At 43.2% G+C, this 22,327-nt stretch overlaps 3 protein-coding genes across 3 annotated transcripts; 1 reads left to right on the forward strand and 2 right to left on the reverse strand.

Annotated features, from left to right (window-relative positions):
- Positions 1 to 8,939: 8,939 nt before the first annotated feature.
- Positions 8,940 to 10,107, forward strand: LOC148565855 (uncharacterized). Its single transcript, XM_088487262.1, has 2 exons — positions 8,940 to 9,051; positions 9,152 to 10,107. The coding sequence occupies exons 1-2, from the start codon at positions 8,940 to 8,942 to the stop codon at positions 10,105 to 10,107; spliced, it is 1,068 nt and encodes a 355-aa protein (XP_088343388.1).
- Positions 10,108 to 11,746: 1,639 nt separating this feature from the next.
- Positions 11,747 to 12,367, reverse strand: LOC107641025 (uncharacterized). The gene has a single exon (XM_088487263.1). It carries the CDS (start codon positions 12,365 to 12,367, stop codon positions 11,747 to 11,749), a length of 621 nt encoding a protein of 206 aa, XP_088343389.1.
- Positions 12,368 to 14,084: 1,717 nt separating this feature from the next.
- On the reverse strand, positions 14,085 to 15,413 carry LOC107641026 (uncharacterized). Its single transcript, XM_016344534.1, has one exon. It carries the CDS (start codon positions 15,411 to 15,413, stop codon positions 14,085 to 14,087), a length of 1,329 nt encoding a protein of 442 aa, XP_016200020.1.
- Positions 15,414 to 22,327: the final 6,914 nt, after the last annotated feature.

Raw genomic sequence — 22,327 nt, forward strand, 5'->3', positions numbered from 1 at the left:
TGAGGATATATATATGGCTAAGTGAGCTATGAATTGAATCTTTGACTAGTCTAAACTCTTACCTAACATACATACTCTTATATGCTTTAAATTCAAGCCTAGCTACCCATAATTCCCACTTTCACATTCCATACTCATGTATTAACTTTTTCTCTTAACTTGTATCACATATGCATTGATTTTTCATTAACTTAACTTAGCATTGGGGTAATTTTGTCCCCTTATTTATTTAAATATTTATTGAATATTTTTGGATTTATTTATTTATTTATTTTTTATGCAGAGTGCGAATACAAATGTGAATGCAGACTATATGCAGAAATTATAAGAAGAGTCATTAACACCATAAAAATAAAATAAAGTAAAATAAATCTAAGACTGAAACGGAACGATCATACCATGGTGGGGTGTCTCGCACCTAGCACTTTGCTTTTATGTCCTTAAGTTGGACGCTCTTTAGGCTCATTCTGCTTCTGTTGGTGGGTCTTCCAAGAGGAAGACTTCTAGTTCTTTGTGATCCTTCATCTTCTTACCATGATAAAGGTTCAGGCGATGTCCATTGACCTTTAGAAATTTGGAGCTAGAAGGATGACGCAGGTGAAAAACTCCGTATGACTCTGCTTTTTTTACTCTGTATGGACCTTCCCATCTTGATCTCAGTTTGCCTGGCATAAGCCTCAGTCTGGAGTTATAAAGAAGAACTAACTCCCCTGGTTTGAATTCTCTCCTTTTTATATGCTTGTCATGGACAGCCTTCATCTTTTCTTTGTATCGCCTTGAGTTTTCATATGCTTCTAGGCGAAGATTCTCCAATTCTGCTAGTTGCAGCTTTCTTTCAGCACTAGCTTCTTCAAAATTCATGTTGCACTCCCTCACAGCCCAGAAAGCCTTGTGTTCTACCTCTACTGGAAGGTGGCAAGCCTTTCCGTATACTAGGCGGAAGGGGCTCATCCCAAAGGGTGTCTTGTACGCTGTTCTATATGCTCAGAGTGCATCTTGTAGCCTGGCACTCCAGTCCTTCCTATGAGGCTTTACTATCTTCTCTAGAATATGTTTAATCTCTCTGTTAGAGACTTTTACTTGCCCATTGGTCTGGGGATGGTAAGCTGTTGCTACTTTGTGAATTATCCCATGCTTCCTCAGTAATCCTGTTAGTCTCCTGTTACAAAAGTGGGTGCCTTGATCGCTCACGATTGCTCGTGGTGATCCAAAGCGGCAAATAATATGGTTTCTAACAAAGAAAATAACAGTGTTAGCGTCATCAGTATGGGTAGGAATTGCTTCCACCCATTTGGAAACATAATCTACAGCTAACAATATATAAAGGTAACCATTAGAATTTGGAAATGGACCCATGAAGTCAATACCCCAAACATAAAAAATTTCACAGAAAAGCATAATCTGTTGAGGCATTTCATCCCTCTTGGATATATTACCAAACCTTTGGCATGGGGAACAAGATTTACAAAATTCAGCAGCGTCTTTAAAAAGAGTAGGCCACCAGAATCCACAGTCTAGAATTTTTCTAGCTGTTCTTTGAGGGCAAAAATGTCCTCCATTCTCAGATGAGTGGCAGGCCTCTAAAATGGACTGAAATTCTGATTGAGGCACACACCGTCTAATTACCTGGTCAGCACCATACCTCTATAAATATGGATCATCCCATATATAATATTTGGACTCGCTTTTTAGCTTGTCTCTTTGATGCTTAGTGAAATTTGGAGGAAAAGTGTGGCTAACTAGATAATTATCTACAGGTGCATACCAAGGAACTACTTCAGATACTGCTTGTAAGCTATCAAATGGGAAATTATCATTTATAGGAGTGGAGTCATCCTTAATGTGCTCAAGGCGACTCAAGTGGTCTGTTACTAAATTCTGGTTACCACTCCTATCTTTAATTTCTAAATCAAATTCTTGCAGCAGCAGTATCTAACGTATTAGCCTTGGTTTGGACTCCTTTTTAGCTAACAAATATTTTAGAGCTGCATAGTCTGAGTACACTACTACCTTAGTACCAAGTAAATAGGCTCAGAATTTATCCAGAGCAAAAACAATAGCTAGAAGCTCTTTTCCAGTAGTAGTATAATTAGATTGAGCAGCATCTAAAGTTTTAGATGCATAAGTAATTACAAAAGGATCCTTACCTTTGCGCTGAGCCAGCGCCGCTCCTACTGCATGGTTGGAAGCATCACACATAATTTCAAATGGCTGGCTCCAGTCTGGTCCTCTCACAATTGAAGCTTGAGTCAGGGCGATCTTTAGCTTATCAAACGCTTGCATACAATCCTCACTGACCTCGAACTCAATATCTTTCTGCAGCAATCTGGATAAAGGCAATGCTACCTTACTGAAGTCCTTAATAAATCTCCTGTAAAAACCTGCGTGGCCAAGGAATGAACAGACTTCCCTCACGGAGGAGGGGTAAGGTAAACTAGAAATAACATCCACCTTTGCTGGATCTACAGAAATGCCAATATTAGACACAACATGTCCTAGTACAATTCCTTGTTTTACTATAAAGTGACATTTTTCAAAATTTAATACAAGGTTTGTATTAACACACCTGTCTAGTACTCTAGATAAACTATCCAAGCAAAGGCTAAATGAATCACCATATACGCTAAAATCATCCATAAAAATCTCCATACAGTTCTCAATGAGATCAGAGAAAAGACTCATCATACACCTTTGGAAAGTAGCTGGTGCATTGCATAAGCCAAAGGGCATTCTCTTATAAGCATAAGTCCCAAAAGGACATGTAAAAGTAGTCTTTTCCTGATCTTCAGGAGCTATATGAATTTGAAATTAGCCTGTGTAACCATCTAAAAAACAGTAATGGGATTTACCTGATAGGCGATCAAGCATCTGATCAATGAATGGCAAGGGGTAATGATCCTTGCGAGTGGCTTGGTTGAGACGCCTATAGTCAATGCAAACTCTCCATGAATTCTGCACTCTAGTTGTCAGGAGCTCTCCATGCTCATTTCTTACTGTTATGACTCCAGACTTCTTGGGCATCACTTGTACTAGACTGACCCATTCACTATCCGAGATGGGGTAAATGATATCTGCTTCAAGTAGCCTGGTCACTTCTTTCTTGACAACTTCTAAGATGGTGGGATTCAATATTCTTTGAGGTTGACGGACAGGCTTTTCTCCCTCTTCTAAGAATATTCTGTGCTCACAAACTTGAGGGCTGATGCCTACTATATCCACCAAGCTCCCTCCAATTGCTTTCTTATGTTTTCTCAGCACATTAAGAAGTTGTTCTTCTTGTTGGGAAGTGAGTTCCTTTGCAATGATAACTGGGAACTTCTGCTTGTCCTCAAGGTAAGCATACTTGACGTGTGGAGGAAGGGGCTTTAATTCTAATTTCTGCTCATAGCTAGGCTCTGAATCATCCGGGGCTGGTGATAATGGCAAAGTGTTCTCATTGTTTTCAGAAAGTGTCCCCACACTTGGACCTTGCTCCATGTACTTCTCTTCTAATTCTTCCTGGTGAACTTCATTTACAGTTTCATCAATAATGTCGCACTGGAAGATAGAATGATCTTCCAGAGGATGCTTCATAGCTTCATTCAAACTGAATTTCACTGCTCTGCCATCTATCTCAAAGGAGTAAGTTCCTGAGAATGCATCCAGCTTGAACTTCGAAGTCTTAAGGAATGGTCTTCCAAGCAGGATTGATGATGGTCTTCCTGAGTCATTAGGGGGCATTTCCAGGATATAGAAGTCAATGGGAAATGTGAGCCCCTTAATGCTCACTAATACATCTTCAGCAATTCCAACTACTGTGATAATGCTTTTATATGCTAACACAAAACGAGCTGCCAACCTTTTTAAGGGAGGGATCCTCAAAGTATCATATATAGACAAAGGTACTATACTAACACACGCTCCTAAATCACACATACAGTCAGAAAATATCACACCTCCAATGGTACAGTTAACCATACATGGACCTGGATCACTACATTTTTTAGGTATACCTCCCATTAAAACAGATATAGAACTACCTAAAGGAATAGTTTTTAATTCATTAATTTTATCTTTATGTATGCACAAATCCTTTAGAAACTTTGCGTATTTAGGTACCTGTTGAATAACATCAAAAAGGGGAACAATTACCTCAACCTTTTTGAATATTTCTACCATTTTGGGATCAAGTTCCATCTGCTTTCTGGGCTTCCTTGCAAGTTGTGAAAATGGGATAGGAAGGACGTTACTTGTAGCTTCTGCATCCTTTGGTGCTTCATTCTGAGGTTGAACCTCTTCTTCTTCTACCTTGTCTTGTACGTCCTCTTCCTCTTCAGCATCTTCCACTTCCACCAGATCTTCAGCTGGGACGTGTTCTGGTGGGCATGGCTCCTCATGGTTCCTCTCCTGCAATGTGGTTTCGGACCTCAAAGTGATGGCATTGATGCCACCTTTGGGATTAGGTAGGGGTTGAGAAGGAATTTCATTGGAGCTTGAAGGTCGATTAGTGGAATTAGGTGATGAATCTAACCGGGAGACGAGAGCTTGTAAAGTAGCAGTCAAACTATTTAAAGTAGAGTTCAGCTGCGTCTGCATGTCTTGTTGCCCTTGTGTAAGAGAGCGAAGCATCTCGTCATTTGATGAGGAATTAGAATAAGTGATCCGAGGAACCTGTTGTTGGTTGTGCTGGGATCCTTGGGACTGTCTTAGGTGAGGTGCTCTGTAAGGTTGGTTCTGATTCTACTGTCTGTTGTTGTTATTGTTATTCCACCTCTGGTTTCCATTGTTGTCTCTGTCTCCTCTGTTATAGTTATCCCTCCAGTCATGGTTAGAATTATCTCTCCAACCTTGGTTGGAGTTGTCCTGCCATTCATGGTTATAGTTGCCACCTTGTTGATTGTATCCTTGATTTGGGCGGTCATAGAAGTTGTGAGTGGCTGCCATAGTGTTGTCTTCCTGTTGAAGCTGTGGATATTCATCAGTATAATGACTATAATCAGCACAAATCCCACATACTCTTTGTGGAACCAACTGTTGGCTTTGTTGTGGTGGGAGAGGCTGAGCTTGTTGTGCTTGTTGTTGATTTAACTGCATCTGTTTCAGTAGGTTGGTCATTTCACATATACTCTGTGTGAGAGCGGTAGTCTCAATTCTAGAAGAAACTTCGGCAATAGCTTTGGGATGGTTGTTCCTATGCTTGTGATTCCGAGCAGATTCATCCAGGTCGGCGATCAGTTGCCATGCTTCATCTGTAGTCTTGTACTTTTTCAGGGAACCATTACTCGCACCATCCAGTGTAGTCTTATCCTGAGGCTTCATGCCTTGTGTGAAGTAGCTGATCAACACTAGCTTGTCAATCATGTGGTGGGGGCATGCGTCCAGGAGATTGTTGAAGCGTTCCTAATATTCGTAGAGAGTCTCAGATTCACCTTGAATAATCATTGAAATCTCTTTCCTCAATCTATCAGTAACTTCAGCTGGAAAGTATTTTTCCAAGAATTCTCTTCTAATCAGGTTGAGTGTAGTACCATTCCCTCGCCTTTCCTTCAAGAGAAAACGGGAAGGCGGTTAACAGAATAGAGGTTTCATCTGCACCATGACGCCTAACAGTAGAACAGGCTGTCTGAAAATCCCTAAGGTGCTTGATAGGCTCTTGAGCAGGTAAGCCATGAAATTTGGGCATCAAGTTGATTAGTGCAGTCTTCAGTTCAAAATTTGCAGCCAGATTTGGATGACGCACTTGATACGGTTGCAGGGTGAAATATGGGGCTCCTGCCTCCTGGAGAGGAATCCTCCTAGGTGCTGCCATGTTACCTGCACGTGAATCAACTGAATCAGTAGTAAAGGAGCTTGTCTCGCTCTCAGATGGCGGTTCAGATTTGCCCTCAGATGAGACTGGTGAATTGATAACAATCACTTCACCACCCTCAGAGGCTAACCGACGTCGAGCTCGCCTAATACGTGAAAGTGTTCTCTCAATTTCAGGATCGAAAGCAACTAAGCTCGGATCAGTCAATGAACGTGTCATTCAATGAGAAAGACATGTAGCTCATGGTAATAGAAATAAAAATAAAATATGCAAATAAAAATAAAAATATATACACTAATTAATAATCTAGCACACTATTGCAACTCCCCGGCAACGGCGCCAAAAATTGATGCGGGGCAGAAGTTAGGCCAATTAAGAGATTTTTAATAAGAGAATAGCGTTGCACGTATAGCTCTTAACCAGCTAAGATCCGCCTTACCAATTTAAAAAGGGTGTCACAAATTTTAGAAATAAAAATACTGGGAGTATGAGTCTCAGGTCGTCTCCAAATGAGTTGTAGGAAAGAGTGCTAATTTATTAATCAGAAATTTTCCAGAAAGTTTGAGTTGGATAATGAATAATTAAAATAATTATAAATTAAAGCAATTAACTAAGAATTATTATTAATATTAAAAGGTCTTGACTAGGAGAATAATTAATTGGAAGTCCTATCCTTGTTGGAATCTTCTCAAATATAGTGTAAAGAGGTTGTTGTTTTCACTTAGTTAACTCTTACTAAATAAAGGAAAGTCAAGTGATTGAGCTAACTCTTACCCGCAAATCCTAGTCCTCTTCCTTGGGAAGGTCTAGCGTTAGTAGGTACAACATTAGCCAATAACGTCCAATTTAACTAAGCACTTGAGCATTCCAACTCAAGTGTCTCCTCTTAATCAACCCCATGTCAAGTGGAATTTCTACTCCATTGACATGAATATAACGCTCATAAAAATATAAGATGACATAATTAAATGAAATAAAATAATACAGAGAATTAAAATTAATTAAAAGTAAAAGTAACTCTATATATTGATAAATTCAAAATGCAACATAATTATCTGAACAGGGCCAATGAGAAACTAATTAAGAGTAAGGGAATAAGAAAACAAACTAAAGTAGTGTCTTCAACGGAGGTAATGACTCTTCAATCTCCAAAATCCAAAGCAAAAGCATAAACTATGAATGTAAGGCTAATCTAGATTCAGATCTAAAACTTAAAAGTAATCCTAATATCAATGTATGTGACTGTATCTCAATGTGTGTGGATGCGTGTTGAGTCTCTGCATGTTCCCTAACTTTAATCTGTGTTTCTGGGAAAAAAACTGGGTTAAAATGCGGCCCAAAATTGTCTTCAGCGTATTCTGTAATTTCTGTAGATCGCCCAGGTCACGCGTACGCGTCGTCCACGCGTTCGCGTCATTCAGTGATTTTCCTTGTCACGCGTTCGTGTCGTCCACGCGTTTGCGTCATTCGTGCAGACTCCAATCCACGCATTTGCGTCAAGCACGCGTTCGCGTCGCTGTGATTTCTTCATTTCGCGCGCTCGCATGAGCCATGCGCTCGTGTCAGTGTTCGCTGGTCATCTCCTTAGTTTCTTGTGTTTCTTCCATTTTTGCAAGCTTCCTCTCCATTCTCTAAGCCATTCCTGCCCTATGAAGCCTGAAACACTTAACACATGGATCACGGTATCGATTGGTATAATGGAGAATTAAAATACATAATTAAAAGATCTCTAGGAAGCAAGTTTTCAACCATGGAACAATTTTGGGAAGGAATTGTAAATACATGCTAATCATATGAATAAGTGAGTAAAGACTTGATAAAACCACTCAATTAAACAGAATATAAATCATAAAATAATGGTTTATCAACTTGCCTCTTGCGCGTGTGTCTGTTCGTTGCTGGGGATAACTGTTCGTCGCCTCGTTCTTTGCGCTGAGCATTAAATGCTCATAATGGGTTATTTTGAAACCCTGCATGCAAAGACTATTTTGCCTTTACTTTTTGCGCCTTTTGAGTTAGTTTCTTAATCCCATATCAGTTTTCCATTTTGCTCCCACTTCACTCCCTTGTTCTTCTCATCTCTATCTTCTTCTCTCCAAATTTCCTACTGCCATTCCTGCGTCTGTGTGCGTTCATGTGAAGAATACTTTTTCATTCCTTTTCGAATCACCACAATCAATCCTGGTAAGCATTTATCCCTCGCTTTCTGTTTTATCTTCATTTTATTTTCATTGCCCCTGTTCTTGCGTGCATGCTGCTCTTCTGGTTGGATTTGTGCGTTGAATGATGGTGTTAAATAGGCGTATTAGGGGGGTTACCATTCTAGGGCATTAGTTTTAGGCTTTGTTTTGGATTTGCTTCAGCCATACTTAATTTCAGTTACTGAATAGGCTAAACGTAGCTTCTGAGCTTTTCCCGAGTTCTCGACCTCATAGACTAACTGAGTGGTGCCCCCACTGTAGGTATGGCTCGTATCGTCTCACGAGCTTCCACCTCGGGCGTGGGTTACGACCGGTACGCTTGGGTGACCTCTGACATGAAGGATTCTCCAAACCAGATGGGTGAGGAGGAACTTACCGAGTTCCATCAAGCCGAGTACTTGTGCGGCGGAACTGACGAGGAGGCTAACTACGACGTTTTCGTTCCCGCTCCCAACGAGCAGTTGTACGAGATCAACCTTCACTCCCCCCGAATTGCCAACTGGATCTGGTTCTATAAGGCAATGTTTACCCAGGTAGGCGTTCGCATTCCTTTTTCTTCTTTTCAAATGGTGTTGTTAAACCGGATCTCCGTGGCGCCGTCGCAGTTGCATCCGAATAGTTAGGCTTCCATCCGCTGCTTCGAGATGGTGTGCGAGTACTTGGAGCTGCCGGTGTCCGTCGATGTTTTCCTTTATCTTTTCAACCTCACTAATCCATCAAAAGAAGGGAAAGCGAAGAAGGGGTTCATGTCCTTCTGATCTGCCCAAGGTCGGAGGATTTTTGGCTTGTTCGAGGACTCTTACCACGGGTTCAAGGACAAGTACTTTAAAGTGCGCCCAGTCAAAGGTCGCCACCCCTTCTGGTTGTCGTTAGAAGGGCAACGTCTCATCCCGACGTATTGGAGTTTCGGAGTGGGGTCCAATACCTTTATCAAGGTGACCTACAAGGGGATGTCCGCTGTGGATAGAAAGATTGCCGACGTGTTGTTAGCCGTCTTTGGGAGGAACCACGTAAATTCTCACCTCCTTATGGGCGAACGGGAGGTCGCCCGGAACTATATTTGTGAGTAGCTTGGACTTGCATTTCTCGCGTTATTGTTGCTTTGATTTGTCATGCTGTTATGCCGATTTCCGGACTAACCTGTTTTACTTTTTTGTTGTAGTGGGAATGTCTGCCGAGGTGACAGGTCTTGAAAGTTTGTACAATACTTTTCTGGCTGGTGACAGTGATGAGGAGAAGACCGACGGGAAGCCGGAGACCCCTCCCGAGAATAAGAAGAACCAGGCGGTGCCTCCACCCCATGACACTGAGATGTCGGAAAAAGATGCTGATGGGGCGCATGTCTCTCCTATCCGTGAGGAGGTGGCCGGTACTAGGGATTCGACTTCCAATCCACATGTCAAGGATGATGACTTGAAGGTTATCCACAACCCCAAGAGGCAGAAGTCATCCTCCAGTCCTAAAGGAGCCCTCACCGTGATGGAGAGGAACTTCGATGCCGGGAACTTCATAGACTCCCAGTTGCTTCCCGGCACGGAGGAGTATTTCCACGGTTCCGACCTTCCGGGACAGGCGAGGTGGATGCACCGTACTCTCCTCCGCGGCGCCGCCATAGCTCGGAAGGCCGAGTTTGAGTTATCAGGGATGCAGTCAGTGCAGAGGAAGCTCGAGGCTTCCGTTCAGGCCAATAATAAGTTTAAGGTTGAAGTGGAAACACTTCGGGAGCAGCTGTCCAAGACTGAGGAGAAACTTAAGGCTACCGAGAAGAAGGCCACGTCTGTCGAGGAAAAATTGAAGACCTCTGATGCCATTGTCTCCCGGTTGACCGAACGGGAGATGGCTTTGGAGAGCCAGCTCAATGCGGCACAAGGTCGGGTGGCTGCTTTGGAAAAAGAACGTGATGCGGCCGCGTCGTCTGCTAAGACTGCTCAGGCCGAGGTGGAGGAGTTTAAGAAGAAGTACAGAGAGACCGTAAAGCAGAGAAAAAGCACCATAATAATGACTGAAGAGGCTCTTAAGGCCCAGGTGAGGGTCGTGGCCCTTGACTTCGACACATCGGCAATTGGGGTCTTTAAGACAATCAAGGAATGCAAGATTGTCGATATCCCCAAGAAATGATCTCTTGTACCTTTGTATGGAGTTTATGATTTTATTGTAGAACATGTGGAACTAACTTTTTGATATACTTTAGTAGCCGCTTGGTTGTCTTGTGATTATCATCTTTCTCTGCTTAACTGGTAGTACGTTTTTGTTCTGTTTTGTTACTGTTTTGTTGGTATTGGCTTGTCGTTCGTGTTTGTTTACCGTTGTGTTGGTAGTTTGGCAAAGCCAAGTTGTGGCTTTACTATTATTGTAGCCGTTTGTTATGGCGTTAACTTAGTTGGCTCTCGAGGTGATCAGTCCCGAGGCACCGTATTGTTGTCCCATTTAAATGGAGAAAAGTAAATGGGAAAGTAATTTTGACAAGTAAACATTAATGATAGTTAAACAAGTCTATTTCCATGATAAACACTTAACAAAAGTAAATCACTAAGCTCGTCAGATTGCCTAATCGGCATGTTTGAGCTAAGGATAAAATCTTCTCAAGTTACCTGCATTCCAGGTTCTCGGAACTTCTTTGCCATCGAGCTTCTCCAATTTGTAGGCGCCCTTGCCAATTACCTCTTTGACCCTGTAGGGGTCTTCCCAGTTTGTCGCTAGTTTACCTCCCCTTGAGTAAGGAGCCCGATGTCGTTGCGCCGCAGGACGAGGTCATTTTGCTCAAATTCTCTCCTGAGCACTTTGGTGTTGTAGCGCAGGGCCGTTCTTTGCTTTAGTGCTACTTCCGACAAATGGTCCACCTCCCTAGCCTCATCTACTAGGTCCTTTTCTACAGCTTCCTCTACCCCCTTCAGAAGTAATCGTGGGCTCGGCTCACTGATCTCTACGGGTATCATTGCATCTACCCCGTACATCAGGCGGAAGAGGGTTTCTCCTGTGGACGACTGCTTGGTTGTTCGGTAAGACCAGAGAACTGAGGCGAGTTCGTCGACCCATGCACCTTTTTTATTATCTAGCCGCTTCTTGAGGCCCAGCAAGACGACCTTGTTTGCGGCCTCAACTTGGCCATTCATCTGGGGATGCTCTACAGAGGAGAACTTCTGCTTTATGCCCAGATCGGTGAGGAACTCCACGAACTTCTTATCAGTGAACTGCGTCCCGTTATCATTGATAACGACTTCTGGTATGCTGAATCGAGTTATCACCTGCCTCCACATAAACTTTCGACAATTAGATGAGGATATACTGGCCAGTGGTTCAGCTTCTATCCATTTGGTGTAGTAGTCGATGGTGACTATGAGATATTTGACTTGCCCCGGACCAACTGGGAAAGGTCCCAAGAGGTCGACTCCCCACTGTGCGAAAGGTCGGGAGGACATCAATAGGTTTAGTTCAGTTGTCGGCGCTTTGTGGAAGTTGGCGTTCTCTTGGCACTTGACGCATTTCCTCACGAATTCTTTGGAGTCCATCATCATCGATGGCCAGTAATATCCAGCTCGGATGAGCTTTCATGCTAGGGCTTTGCCCCCGATGTGGTGACCATAGCACCCCTCGTGGACCTCTCTGAGCACGTAGTCCGTTTTGTCGGGATGCAGGCACTTCAATAAGGGCTGGCTGAGTCCCTTTTTAAACAGTTGACCTTGTATGATTGCATATTTGGCCGCCTCCCTTCTCAACGCTTTAGCTGCCTTCTCGTCGTCAGGGAGTTTGCCGTTTTCTAGGAAGTCAGTGATGGGGTCCATCTAGGAGAGGCTATCTTTGTCAGGTGAAGGGCAACTGCTGGTTCTTTTATCATGCCCTGAATGAGAGACCGGTTGCCGACTTCCGGTTTCGTGCTTGCTAGCTTGGATAGGAGGTATGCCCGTGTGTTCCTTTCCCTCGGAACGTGCTGGATCGTGACCTCCTCGAATTGTTTGCTCAACTCTTTGACCTTCTCCAGGTACTTCTGCAACAGCGAGTCTCGGGCTTGGTAGCTTCCATTCACTTGCGAGGTAACGACTTGTGAGTCACTGCACACTTCCAGCCTCGTAGCCCCGACTTCCCGAGCTAGGATTAAGCCGCCCAAGAGGGCCTCGTACTCCACTTGGTTGTTCGATATGGAGAACTCAAACTTGATGGATTGTTCGTATATGACCCCTGCAGGGCTTTCCAAGATGATCCCAGCACCTCCAGACGTTTGGTTGGAGGCCCCGTCCACATGGAGCCTCCACCGTATGCCTGTTTCTTTGGTTGGGTCCCCCGTTACTTCTACCAAGAAGTCTGCCATCGCTTGCGCCTTAATTGCATGTCGGGGCTCATATCGCAAATCATACTGAGATAGTTCGATGGCCCAAGTCATCTCCTTTCCGCTAAGTCGGGTTTTTGGAGCACCTGGCGGATTTCCTGGTCCGTTCTCACGACCACTTGGTGACCTTGGAAGTATTGCCGTAGTCTGCGGGAAGAGGTTAGGAGTGCCAGTACTAGCTTCTCTAATTTGTTGTATCTCAGTTCTGCTCCTTGCATCGCTCTACTCACAAAGTAAATTGGTTGTTGAACCTTCCTTTCTTCCCGTACCAAAACCGCTGCCAGCGCTTCCTCCGTTATGGCCAGGTACAGGTAGAGCGGTTCTCCGACCTTGGGCTTCCCGAGTACAGGTGGTGTCGCAAGGATCTCATTGAAATGATTGAATGCTTCTTCGCACGCCGGGGTCCATTCAAACACTATCCCCTTTCTCATCAAGTTGAAGAAAGGCAGGGCCTTCGCTGCCGATGCCCCGAGGAAGCGGGATAGTGCGGTGAGCCTTCCTGCCAGCCTCTGAACGTCTTTGACATGGCCCGGGCTCTTCATTTGGAGTACCGCTTGACACTTTTCAGGGTTGGCCTTCACCCCTCTTTGGGTTATTATAAATCCTAGGAACTTTCCAGCCTCCATGGCAAAGGCACACTTGAGTGGGTTGAGCCTCATACCGTGTTGTCAGAGGGAAGCGAATACATTTCCTAGGTCGCTTAGGAGGTCCTCAGGCCGGGTGGTCTTCGCAAGTATATCATCCACGTACACTTCCACCGTCTTACCTATGAAGTCGCTGAATATCTTGTTCATTAACCTTTGGTATGTGGCCCCATCGTTCTTCAGGCCAAACGGCATTACCTTGTAGCAATATATTCCTCCCGGCGTTATAAATGTTGTTTTCTCTTCGTCTGGCCGGTGCATCAGTATCTGATTGTAGCCGGAATAAGCATCCATAAAGCTCAGATACCGATATCCCGCCGTCGCGTCGACGAGCGCATCAATGTTGGGTAAGGGGTAGCAGTCCTTGGGGTATGCTTTGTTGAGATCGGAGTAGTCCACACACATCCTCCATTTTCCATTGTGCTTTCTTACTAGAACTACATTCGACAACCAGGTCGAGTAATCAAGTTCTCAAATAAACCCCGCTTCGAGGAGGCCGGCCGTTTGCTTGGCCACCTCCTCCGCTCTTTCTCGTGACATCTTCCTTCTCCTTTGAGCCACCGGTCTGGCTTCCGGCTTGACGACCAAATGATGTGACATGAGTTGGGGGTCTATCCCTAGCATGTCGGCTGGTGTCCAAGCAAACAAATCGCCATTGGCCCTGATCATTTCCACTAGAGGTTCTTTCAATTCATGTGGGAGGTTTCTGTTCATGAAGGTGAACTTCTCCTCCGCGTCGCCGACCCTGAACTTTTCCAGGTTCCCCTCCGGTTCGGGTCTGGGCTTGTCGGTAACTCTAGCGTCCAGGTCGGCGAGGAACACTCCTGATGCTTCTTTAGATTTCTTTCTTAGGGAGAGACTGGCATTGTCGCAAGCGACTGCCATTTCCAAGTCTCCTTTTATGGATCCCACGGATCCGTCATCAGCGACGAACTTCATTACCAACATCTTTGTGCTGATCACTGCCCCGAGATCGTTAATGGTTTTCCTCCCTAGGATGACGTTTTAGGCCGTGGAGTCTCGCAAAACCACGAACTCGGCCATTACCGATCTTCGCCCCTGTCTTGGTCCTATGGATACCGGCAGGGAGATTATCCCGTCTGGCTTGATGAAGTAGTCGCCTAGTCTTACAACACCGTGCTGTGAGTCTTTAAGTCGGCATCCCGTAGACCCAAGGCATCGAACACGTTGCGGAACATAATATTCGAGTCCGCCCCAGTATCTACAAGGATCTGCTTGATGAGGCCGGTTCCCACTCTGGCCGTGATGACCATGGGAGGGTTTTCCGCGACCTCATCGAACCATTGGTCCTCCGGACTGAACGAAATGGATGGAAGCTTTTTGGAGCTTCGCACGGAAGACGAAGAAACTGCCAGAACTTTGGTGTCTTTCTTGTGTGCCGACTTCGACCTCGGAGCCGCATTCCTTGCTGTTACCACGTTTACTATGGTAAGGTCGTGGTCATTGTCCTCTGGCTCTTGACGTCGCTTTACTGAGCGGGTCTTGTCCTCTCCCTCGCGGTCATGATCTCGTCTCCTCGGCTCCCTGATGAGGTGGGAGAATTTGTCTAGTTTTCCGTCCCGGATTGCTTGTTCCAGCGCGTCTTTTAGGTCGAAGCAGTCCTGTGTTTTATGTCCATAGCCCTTATGATAATCACAATAGAGGCTCTTGTTCCCCCCGGTTCGGTCCTTTAGAGGTCGGGGCTTCGACAAGATTCCCTTCTCGGCTATCTGTTTATAAACTTCTATGATGGGGACAGTGAGGGGAGTGTAATTGGTGAACTTTTCGACTCGAGGAAATGGCCTGGGTGTCTTGCTCGGACCGCCGTCTCTGGCATGTTCCTTCTGCCTTTGTCTGCTACCGTGCTGTCGGGGTTGATTGTAGGAGGGCTGCCGCTTGTTGGCAGCCACGACTTGACTGACTTCTTCATCATTAATGTATTCCCTAGCTACAGTTTGGATCTCATGCATTGTCCACACTGGCTTCGTGGTGAGGTGCTTTCTGAAGTCCTCGTTCTGGAGTCCGTTCGTCAAACACAGACTAGCTACCGAGTCAGTTAGCCCGTCGATCTCTAAGCACTCATCGTTAAACCAGTCTAGATATTTTCTGGTCGACTCGCTAGACCTCTGAGTCACCCTGAGCAAATTGATCGGGTGTTTTGCCTTTGCGATTCTGGTTGTAAATTGGGCCAGGAAAGCGCGGCTGATGTCCAAAAACCTGGCCACCGAGCCCTGCGGGAGGCTGTTGAACCACCGTATCGCAGGTCCCGCCAAGATGACCGGGAAAGCGCGGCACCTCACCTCGTCTCCAACTCCTTCTAGGTTCATCCTGGCCTCGAAGGCCGTGAGGTGTTCCTGCGGGTCTTGGGTTCCGTCGTACCTCATGTCCGTCGGCTTATCAAAGTGCTTTGGTAGCCGGACTTTGAGGATGGAACGATGAAAGGGGGTTGCACCCATTATTACGGGCCGACGTGTTCTCCTTGGCCTTTCTCTTCCGTCTTCCCGGTCTCGCTCTGTAGCGCTCCTTTTAGGTCGGGTGTATATCACGGGGTCCCGACGTCTTCTTGGGCGCTCCTCTTCCTCCCAGGCGCTCTCGGATTCAGATCGTGGGCTACGTGTACGTCGGAAATGACTTCTCTGGGGATTTCTTCCCCGTGTCACCGTGGGAATCGATTGGTTCAGGCGTTCGTTGACGGCGTTCTTGATCTGCCAGCTGGCGCTTTAGGTTTTGCATCCTATGGTGCAATTCCTGTATCATCCTGGCGCTGTTGTTGCCTGTGCCCCCGAAGGGGTGTCTCTCTTGGGATCGTGTAGCCGGCTCGGTACGTCGTGGGGGGACCTCGTCTGCTCCCGGGGAGAAGCGACAGAGGCTGCCCCCCAGGGTCCACTCTGCGGCCATGATCCCCTGGACCTTATACGATGTCTATTTAGCCAAGTCCCCACAGACGGCGCCAATGTTCGGTATGTCGGGTACCGGACGGTTCGGAAAGAATCCTCGGGTTGATAGGTGGGGTGTGGCCTAGTTCCGAGTCGCAAGTGGTGAATTAGGAGTAGCCGACGTCCCGAGATTTTCGTGTGGAGGGGGTGCCACCTGCAAAGACACTCCGACGCTCTAGTCAGTTGAGTGTGCGGGCGAAAAAGGGATAATGTGATGTGTGTTGTACCTTGGGGGAGGGGGTAGGACCCTCCCCATATATACTGTATCAGAGGTGGGTCCCACAAGAGCAGACCCACCTTCCTCGAAGCTTCCTCATACAGTTGTAGTGATGAGCTGCCAAGGACACGTGTCCGGGTCGGTGGTTGAGTGGCTCGCACCCGATCGTTCGGGTCGGGTTGGTCTAAGGGTCGGGTCGGCCCGCAATCTGTTTGGGCTAGGCCGTAACACTATCCAAGTAACTTCAATCAGACGCGCCTCCCCAACCCATTTACGCGTTTGTTATACACGGGCCTCATATAACGTAAACCTTGTTCTCTTCTCGCATTTTCGTTCTTCTTCTTCTTCTTCTTCTTCTTCTTCTTCTTCTTCTTCTTCAACCTAATAAAATTTGTCGTTCTCCTCTGTTTGCATTTTTCTTCTCTGCTCGCATTCTTCATTATTGATTTGCATTAAATTCAATGTAATAAGCTCCGTCGTTCTTCTTTTTCTTCATTTTCTTCGATCTACACTTCTGAATGGAAACAATGAATGATTCAACTTCAGATCAGTTGAATGAGGTTATTACATTGAGACAGTTAGGAAATGATTACTGCATGCTATCACAATAATCTTAAAACCTGAACAAAGTAAAAGGAGGCCACCGAACCGAACAACATTTATTTGGTGAATCAAAATCACAAAGGCCACCGAATCGAACAATGTTCATGTGGTGAATAAATGGTGATCAACTTTCAATAAATAAGAATAGTATTTCTCCTCTTCTTCCTCCTCCTCCTTCTTCTTTCAAATTCGCGCACGTAGGTTCTTCTTCTGCTTCTTTTTCTTTACGCACTCTTCTTCTTCTTTCGTTATAATCATCACCAACAATACCAACATTTTGCTCGGTTAAGTGGAGTTGCTCATTTTGATTCACTTGATTGTTAATGTATTCAGTTGAGTCTTTGTGCATGCTGAAATATTTTTCTTACTGATTGAATGTTTATCACGTTTTATTCAGTACATGATTGGTGTTCGATTTAGTGGTGTTGGCCATTTCGGTTCACCTGATTGTTATGTGTTCAATTGACTTCTTTTGCATGAAAAAATGCTATTCTTGATGATTGAATGTTTATGACATTTTATTCAGCACATGAATGTTGCTCGGTTCGCGCACGCTCTTCTTCTTCTTCTTCTTCTTTTGTTATAATCATCACCAACAACACCAACATTTTGCTTGGTTAAGTGGAGTTGCTCATTTTGATTCACTTGATTGTTAATATGTTCAGTTGAATCCTTGTGCATGCAGAAATGTTTTTCTTACTGATTGAATGCTTATCATGTTTTATTCAGCACATGATTGGTGTTCGGTTCAATGGTGTTGACCATTTTGGTTCACTTGATTGTTATGTATTCAGTTGACTTCTTTTGCATGGAAAAATGCTATTCTTGATGATTGAATGTTTATGACATTTTATTCAGCACATGAATGTTGCTCGGTTCAGTGGAGTTGTTCATTTTGATTTACTTGATTGTTAGTGTGTTCAATTGAGTCCATGTGCATGTAGAAATATTTTTCTTGATGATTAAATGTTTATGACATTTTATTCAGCACATGAATGATGATCAGTTCAGTGGAGCTGGCCATTTCAGTTCATTTCTGTTCTGCACAATTCAAAACTCTTCCTCCTCACCTTCTACTGCTTCTTCACCAGGGAGAGAAAGAAGAAAAGACAAAAAAAAATACAGCAGCAATAACAACAAAAGAATGAAGATAAGGAGAAAACACGTGAAGAAGAAGGAACGCGAAAAAGAAGGAGGAGAATGAGGAGGAGGAGGAAGGCGAATTTCTGTTGTTATTTTTGTTCATTTCTGGTTGTTCCTTGCCAAATCTTCTCGCGATTCTTCTCCAGTAGTGGTTTTTGCAGAGAATGTGACTGAAGTTTGAGTGATTTTGAGAGAGATTCGAAGAGAAGGAGCGGTTTCGTGTTGAGGAAGAAGTAACGTTTTTTCATAATAAACGCGAAGTAACGAAGCATTTTTGAGCGCGTGTTTTCACTCGTTGTTAATGCACGTGACTCTATTTGGGTTTGGGCCAACTTGGTTACATGGTTACATGGATGTGTAGCGTGCCCCAAAAAAAATTCAAGAACTCTGATGATTATTTTTGGTATCTTTTATTGTAAATGAGATTGAATGACAAAATTAGTAGAATATCAATTAATTTTTTAATTTATCAAGTGAACGCACAAGCTAAACGCAAAAGTTACAATTTGTTGCTTCTGGTGAACGAGAGTTCAAACCCAGAATCATGTTCGCGTTTAGAGGAAAAAAGTTAGCCAAACAAAAATTACAGAGTTCAAGAAGATTGAACGTGCTTCTTATGCTGCCAACATGTTTACCAAACATACCCTAAGTAATTGAATTACTAATTTAATTGGTAAGTCATAAGTTAAATCGATTGACCGGTTATAATTAAATAATTATATAAAATTTTATTTTATTTTCTCATTTTATAATAAATACCATTTTTAGTTTTATTTTTTATTAAATTAACTATATTTTAAAATTTTGATAATTCATCAATTAATTTATATTAATTATACCCTTTAAGTATTTACAAAAAAAATAAAGACCATAATTATGCAAACAAAAAATATATCATAACTAATAAAATAAATTATTGTTTCTTTAAATTTCATTACAAGAAAAAGCACTCATTACCGTTAGATATTAACGTCAGATTTACTAGCAAATTTTACAACGATTGCAACACTAAATTCACCATCCACGATACTTACTGTTGGATTTAATTTTTGACCCTAAATCCGACGAAAACAAGTGGAGAAAAAAAAATTAGGGGGCACTCATTTTACTGTCAGATTTAGGGGTAAAAAAATCCGACGGTAAGATAATTAAATGAAACACGGTGATTTAGTCATGGACTAAATATTACCACAGAATTTTTCCACTAGTAAATCTTAAAGTAAAATTAACTCTAAATTCGAATTTGTGAACTGATGAGCGGATAATTTATACGCTTTTTGGCATTGTTTTTAGTATGTTTTTAGTAGGATCTAGTTACTTTTAGGGATGTTTTTATTAGTTTTTATGTTAAATTCACATTTCTAGACTTTACTATGAGTTTGTGTGTTTTTCTATGATTTCAGGTATTTTCTGACTGAAATTGAGGGACTTGAGCAAAAATCAGATTCAGAGGTTGAAGAAGGACTGCTGATGCTGTTGGATTCTGACCTCCCTGCACTCAAAGTGGATTTTCTGGAGCTACAGAACTCAAAATAGCGCGCTTCAAATTGCGTTGGAAAGTAGACATCCAGGGCTTTCCAGCAATATATAATAGTCTACACTTTGCCCGAGTTTAGACGACGCAAAAGGGCGTTGAACGCCAGTTCTACGCTGCAGTCTGGAGTTAAACGCCAGAAACACGTCACAAGCCAGAGTTGAACGCCAGAAATACGTTACAAACTGGCGTTCAACTCCAAGAATGACCTCTCCACGTGTAAACTTCAAGCTCAGCCCAAGCACACACCAAGTGGGCCCCGGAAGTGGATTTATGCATCAATTACTTACTTCTGTAAACCCTAGTAACTAGTTTAGTATAAATAGGACTTTTTACTATTGTATTTGACATCTTTGAATTAATCTTTGGATTATCTTTTGATCTATTGATCACGTTTGGGGGCTGGCCATTCGGCCATGCCTGGACCTTCATCACTTATGTATTTTCAACGGTAGATTTTCTACACTCCATAGATTAAGGTGTGGAGCTCTGCTGTTCCTCAAAGATTAATGCAAAGTACTACTGTTTTTCTATTCAATTCAACTTATTCCGCTTCTAAGATATTCATTTGCACTTCAACATGAATGTGATGAACGTGACAATCATCATCATTCCCTATGAACGCGTGCCTGACAACCACTTCCGTTCTACCTTAGATTGAATGAGTATCTCTTGGATCTCTTAATCAGAATCTTCGTGGTATAAGCTAGATTGATGGAGGCATTCATGAGAGTCCGGAAAGTCTAAACCTTGTCTGTGGTATTCCGAGTAGGACTCTAGGATTGAATGACTGTGACGAACTTCAAACTCGCGAGTGCTGGGCGTAGTGACAGACGCAAAAGGAGGGTGAATCCTATTCCAATATGATCGAGAACCTCAGATGATTAGCCGTGCTGTGACAGAGCAATTGGACCATTTTCACAAGAGGATGGGATGTAGCCATTGACAACGGTGATGCCTCCAGATGATTAGCCATGCAGTGACAGCGCATCGGACCATTTTCACAGAGAGGATGAAAAGTAGCCATTGACAACGGTGATGTCCTTACATAAAGCCAGCCATAGAAAGGAGTAGGACTGATTGGATAAAGACAGCAGGAAAGCATAGGGTCAGAGGAATGAAAGCATCTCTATACACTTATCTGAAATTCTCACCAATGATATACATAAGTATTTCTATCTTTATTTTCTGTTTATTTATTATTAATTTGAAAACTCCATAACCATTTGATATCCGCCTGACTGAGATTTACAAGGTGACCATAGCTTGCTTCATACCAACAATCTCCGTGGGATCGACCCTTACTCACGTAAGGTTTTATTACTTGGACGACCCAGTGCACTTGCTGGTTAGTTGTGCGAAGTTGTGAAGTTATGTTTGGACCATGGTTCTGTGCATCCGTTTTTGGTGCCATTGCCAGGGAAAGAACGAACAAATAATTTTACAACCTAATCTGAGTAGCAATTTCGCATACCATGAACCCTTCCTTCCATTTCTACAACATCATCAACCTCACTTCTCTGCCCTCTCCTTTCCTCTCTCGTCGTCTGTGATGACACATCATCTTAAGCAGTTTTTAGGGTCTTTTTCATTTGTTCTCTTAGGTTTTCTTTGATTTTCAATTAAATTTCTTATATTTTCTAATAGATTTTCATAACTAATAATATTTGGAGTTGTGTTAGTATTATTGTGTTTTCAGGTGTTTTTGTCTCAAAATAATCAAGGATTAAAGCCCGCAAAAAAACACAAAATCGGTTCAAGAACGGTCCAATCGGGTCCAAGGAACATAAGGACTGGACGCCCAGCCTTCAAGCATGGATGCCCGGCAACCCCCTCAAGCTAGCACACACGCCCAGCGGCCCAGCATGCAAGCTCAACATCCCTCCTTGCTTCTAACACAAGCCCGGTGTCTCCCCTCCAATTCAAGTCAAGCCCAGCGTCCCTCCTCCATTTATTTGCAATGCACAAGCTTGGCGTGCCTCATACAAGCCTAGTGTCTAACCTTCCCTGGAGGTGCAAACTGGGCCTACGCCCATATTTAAGGATGCAAGCCCAGCGTTCCTCAAGCCTCAACTCCCAGATGCAATACTTCAACGCTTGACAAGGCCCAAATTCAGTTATCAAATCATTGAAGCCTTAATCACATCCGAAGATTAAAGATTCAAGATTTAAAGAGATTAATTATCATTAATTCCTTCTAGAAATATAAAGATTTGGTTGTTGGGATTTGTTTCTAGATTATATTTGATTGTTTTTATTTGAATTTGAAAGTAGGAAGTTAACTATCTTCTTTCTAAAAGATAAGATTAGGGTTAGTTTTTAATTTAAATTCTAGAACTTAGGATATAAATAAGTGAACCTTGTTCACAGAGAGGGCATCATCCATCAGATCATAAATCTCTCTCATAATTAGGATTAGTTTCTTTTTTTTATCATGAGTCACTAAACATCCTCCATTGAAGGTTAGGACTATTGGGAAATATTCTAAATTTGTCTTCGATTTTGATTTTATATTTGGAAAAATTAATTTTGGAATTAGTTTAAAACTGATCTCATAATCTTCAATTTTCTAGATCTGGTTCGAATAAGTGACATATAATTCGGCTGGTGGTAGTTCTTGAGGATTGTGTGGCTTAAGAATCAAAACCGTTCTTCACCACTTCTTTCGATTAGTTGACCAAGGGATTGGCGACTAATTGGGTTTCACTACAGAAAAAACACTGAGTACCGTCAGATTTGCCGTTAGATTGAATTTGACAGTATAAACGGCGCCGAAAATTATTTACTGGCGGATTATTTGGTCCGACGCTAATTACTGGCCGATTTTTCTTCGGTTTTTTAATGAATTTGTCGATACTAAGTTGCTGATTACCGTCGGATTGTTCTGACGGTAACTTTGGCGCCATATTATGTGTTTTGACACCCAATTACCGTCAG

The sequence above is a fragment of the Arachis ipaensis genome, chromosome B5 (assembly GCF_059453495.1).
Source record: "Arachis ipaensis isolate K30076 ecotype BB chromosome B5, ASM5945349v1, whole genome shotgun sequence".
NCBI classification, from domain to species: Eukaryota; Viridiplantae; Streptophyta; class Magnoliopsida; order Fabales; family Fabaceae; genus Arachis; species Arachis ipaensis.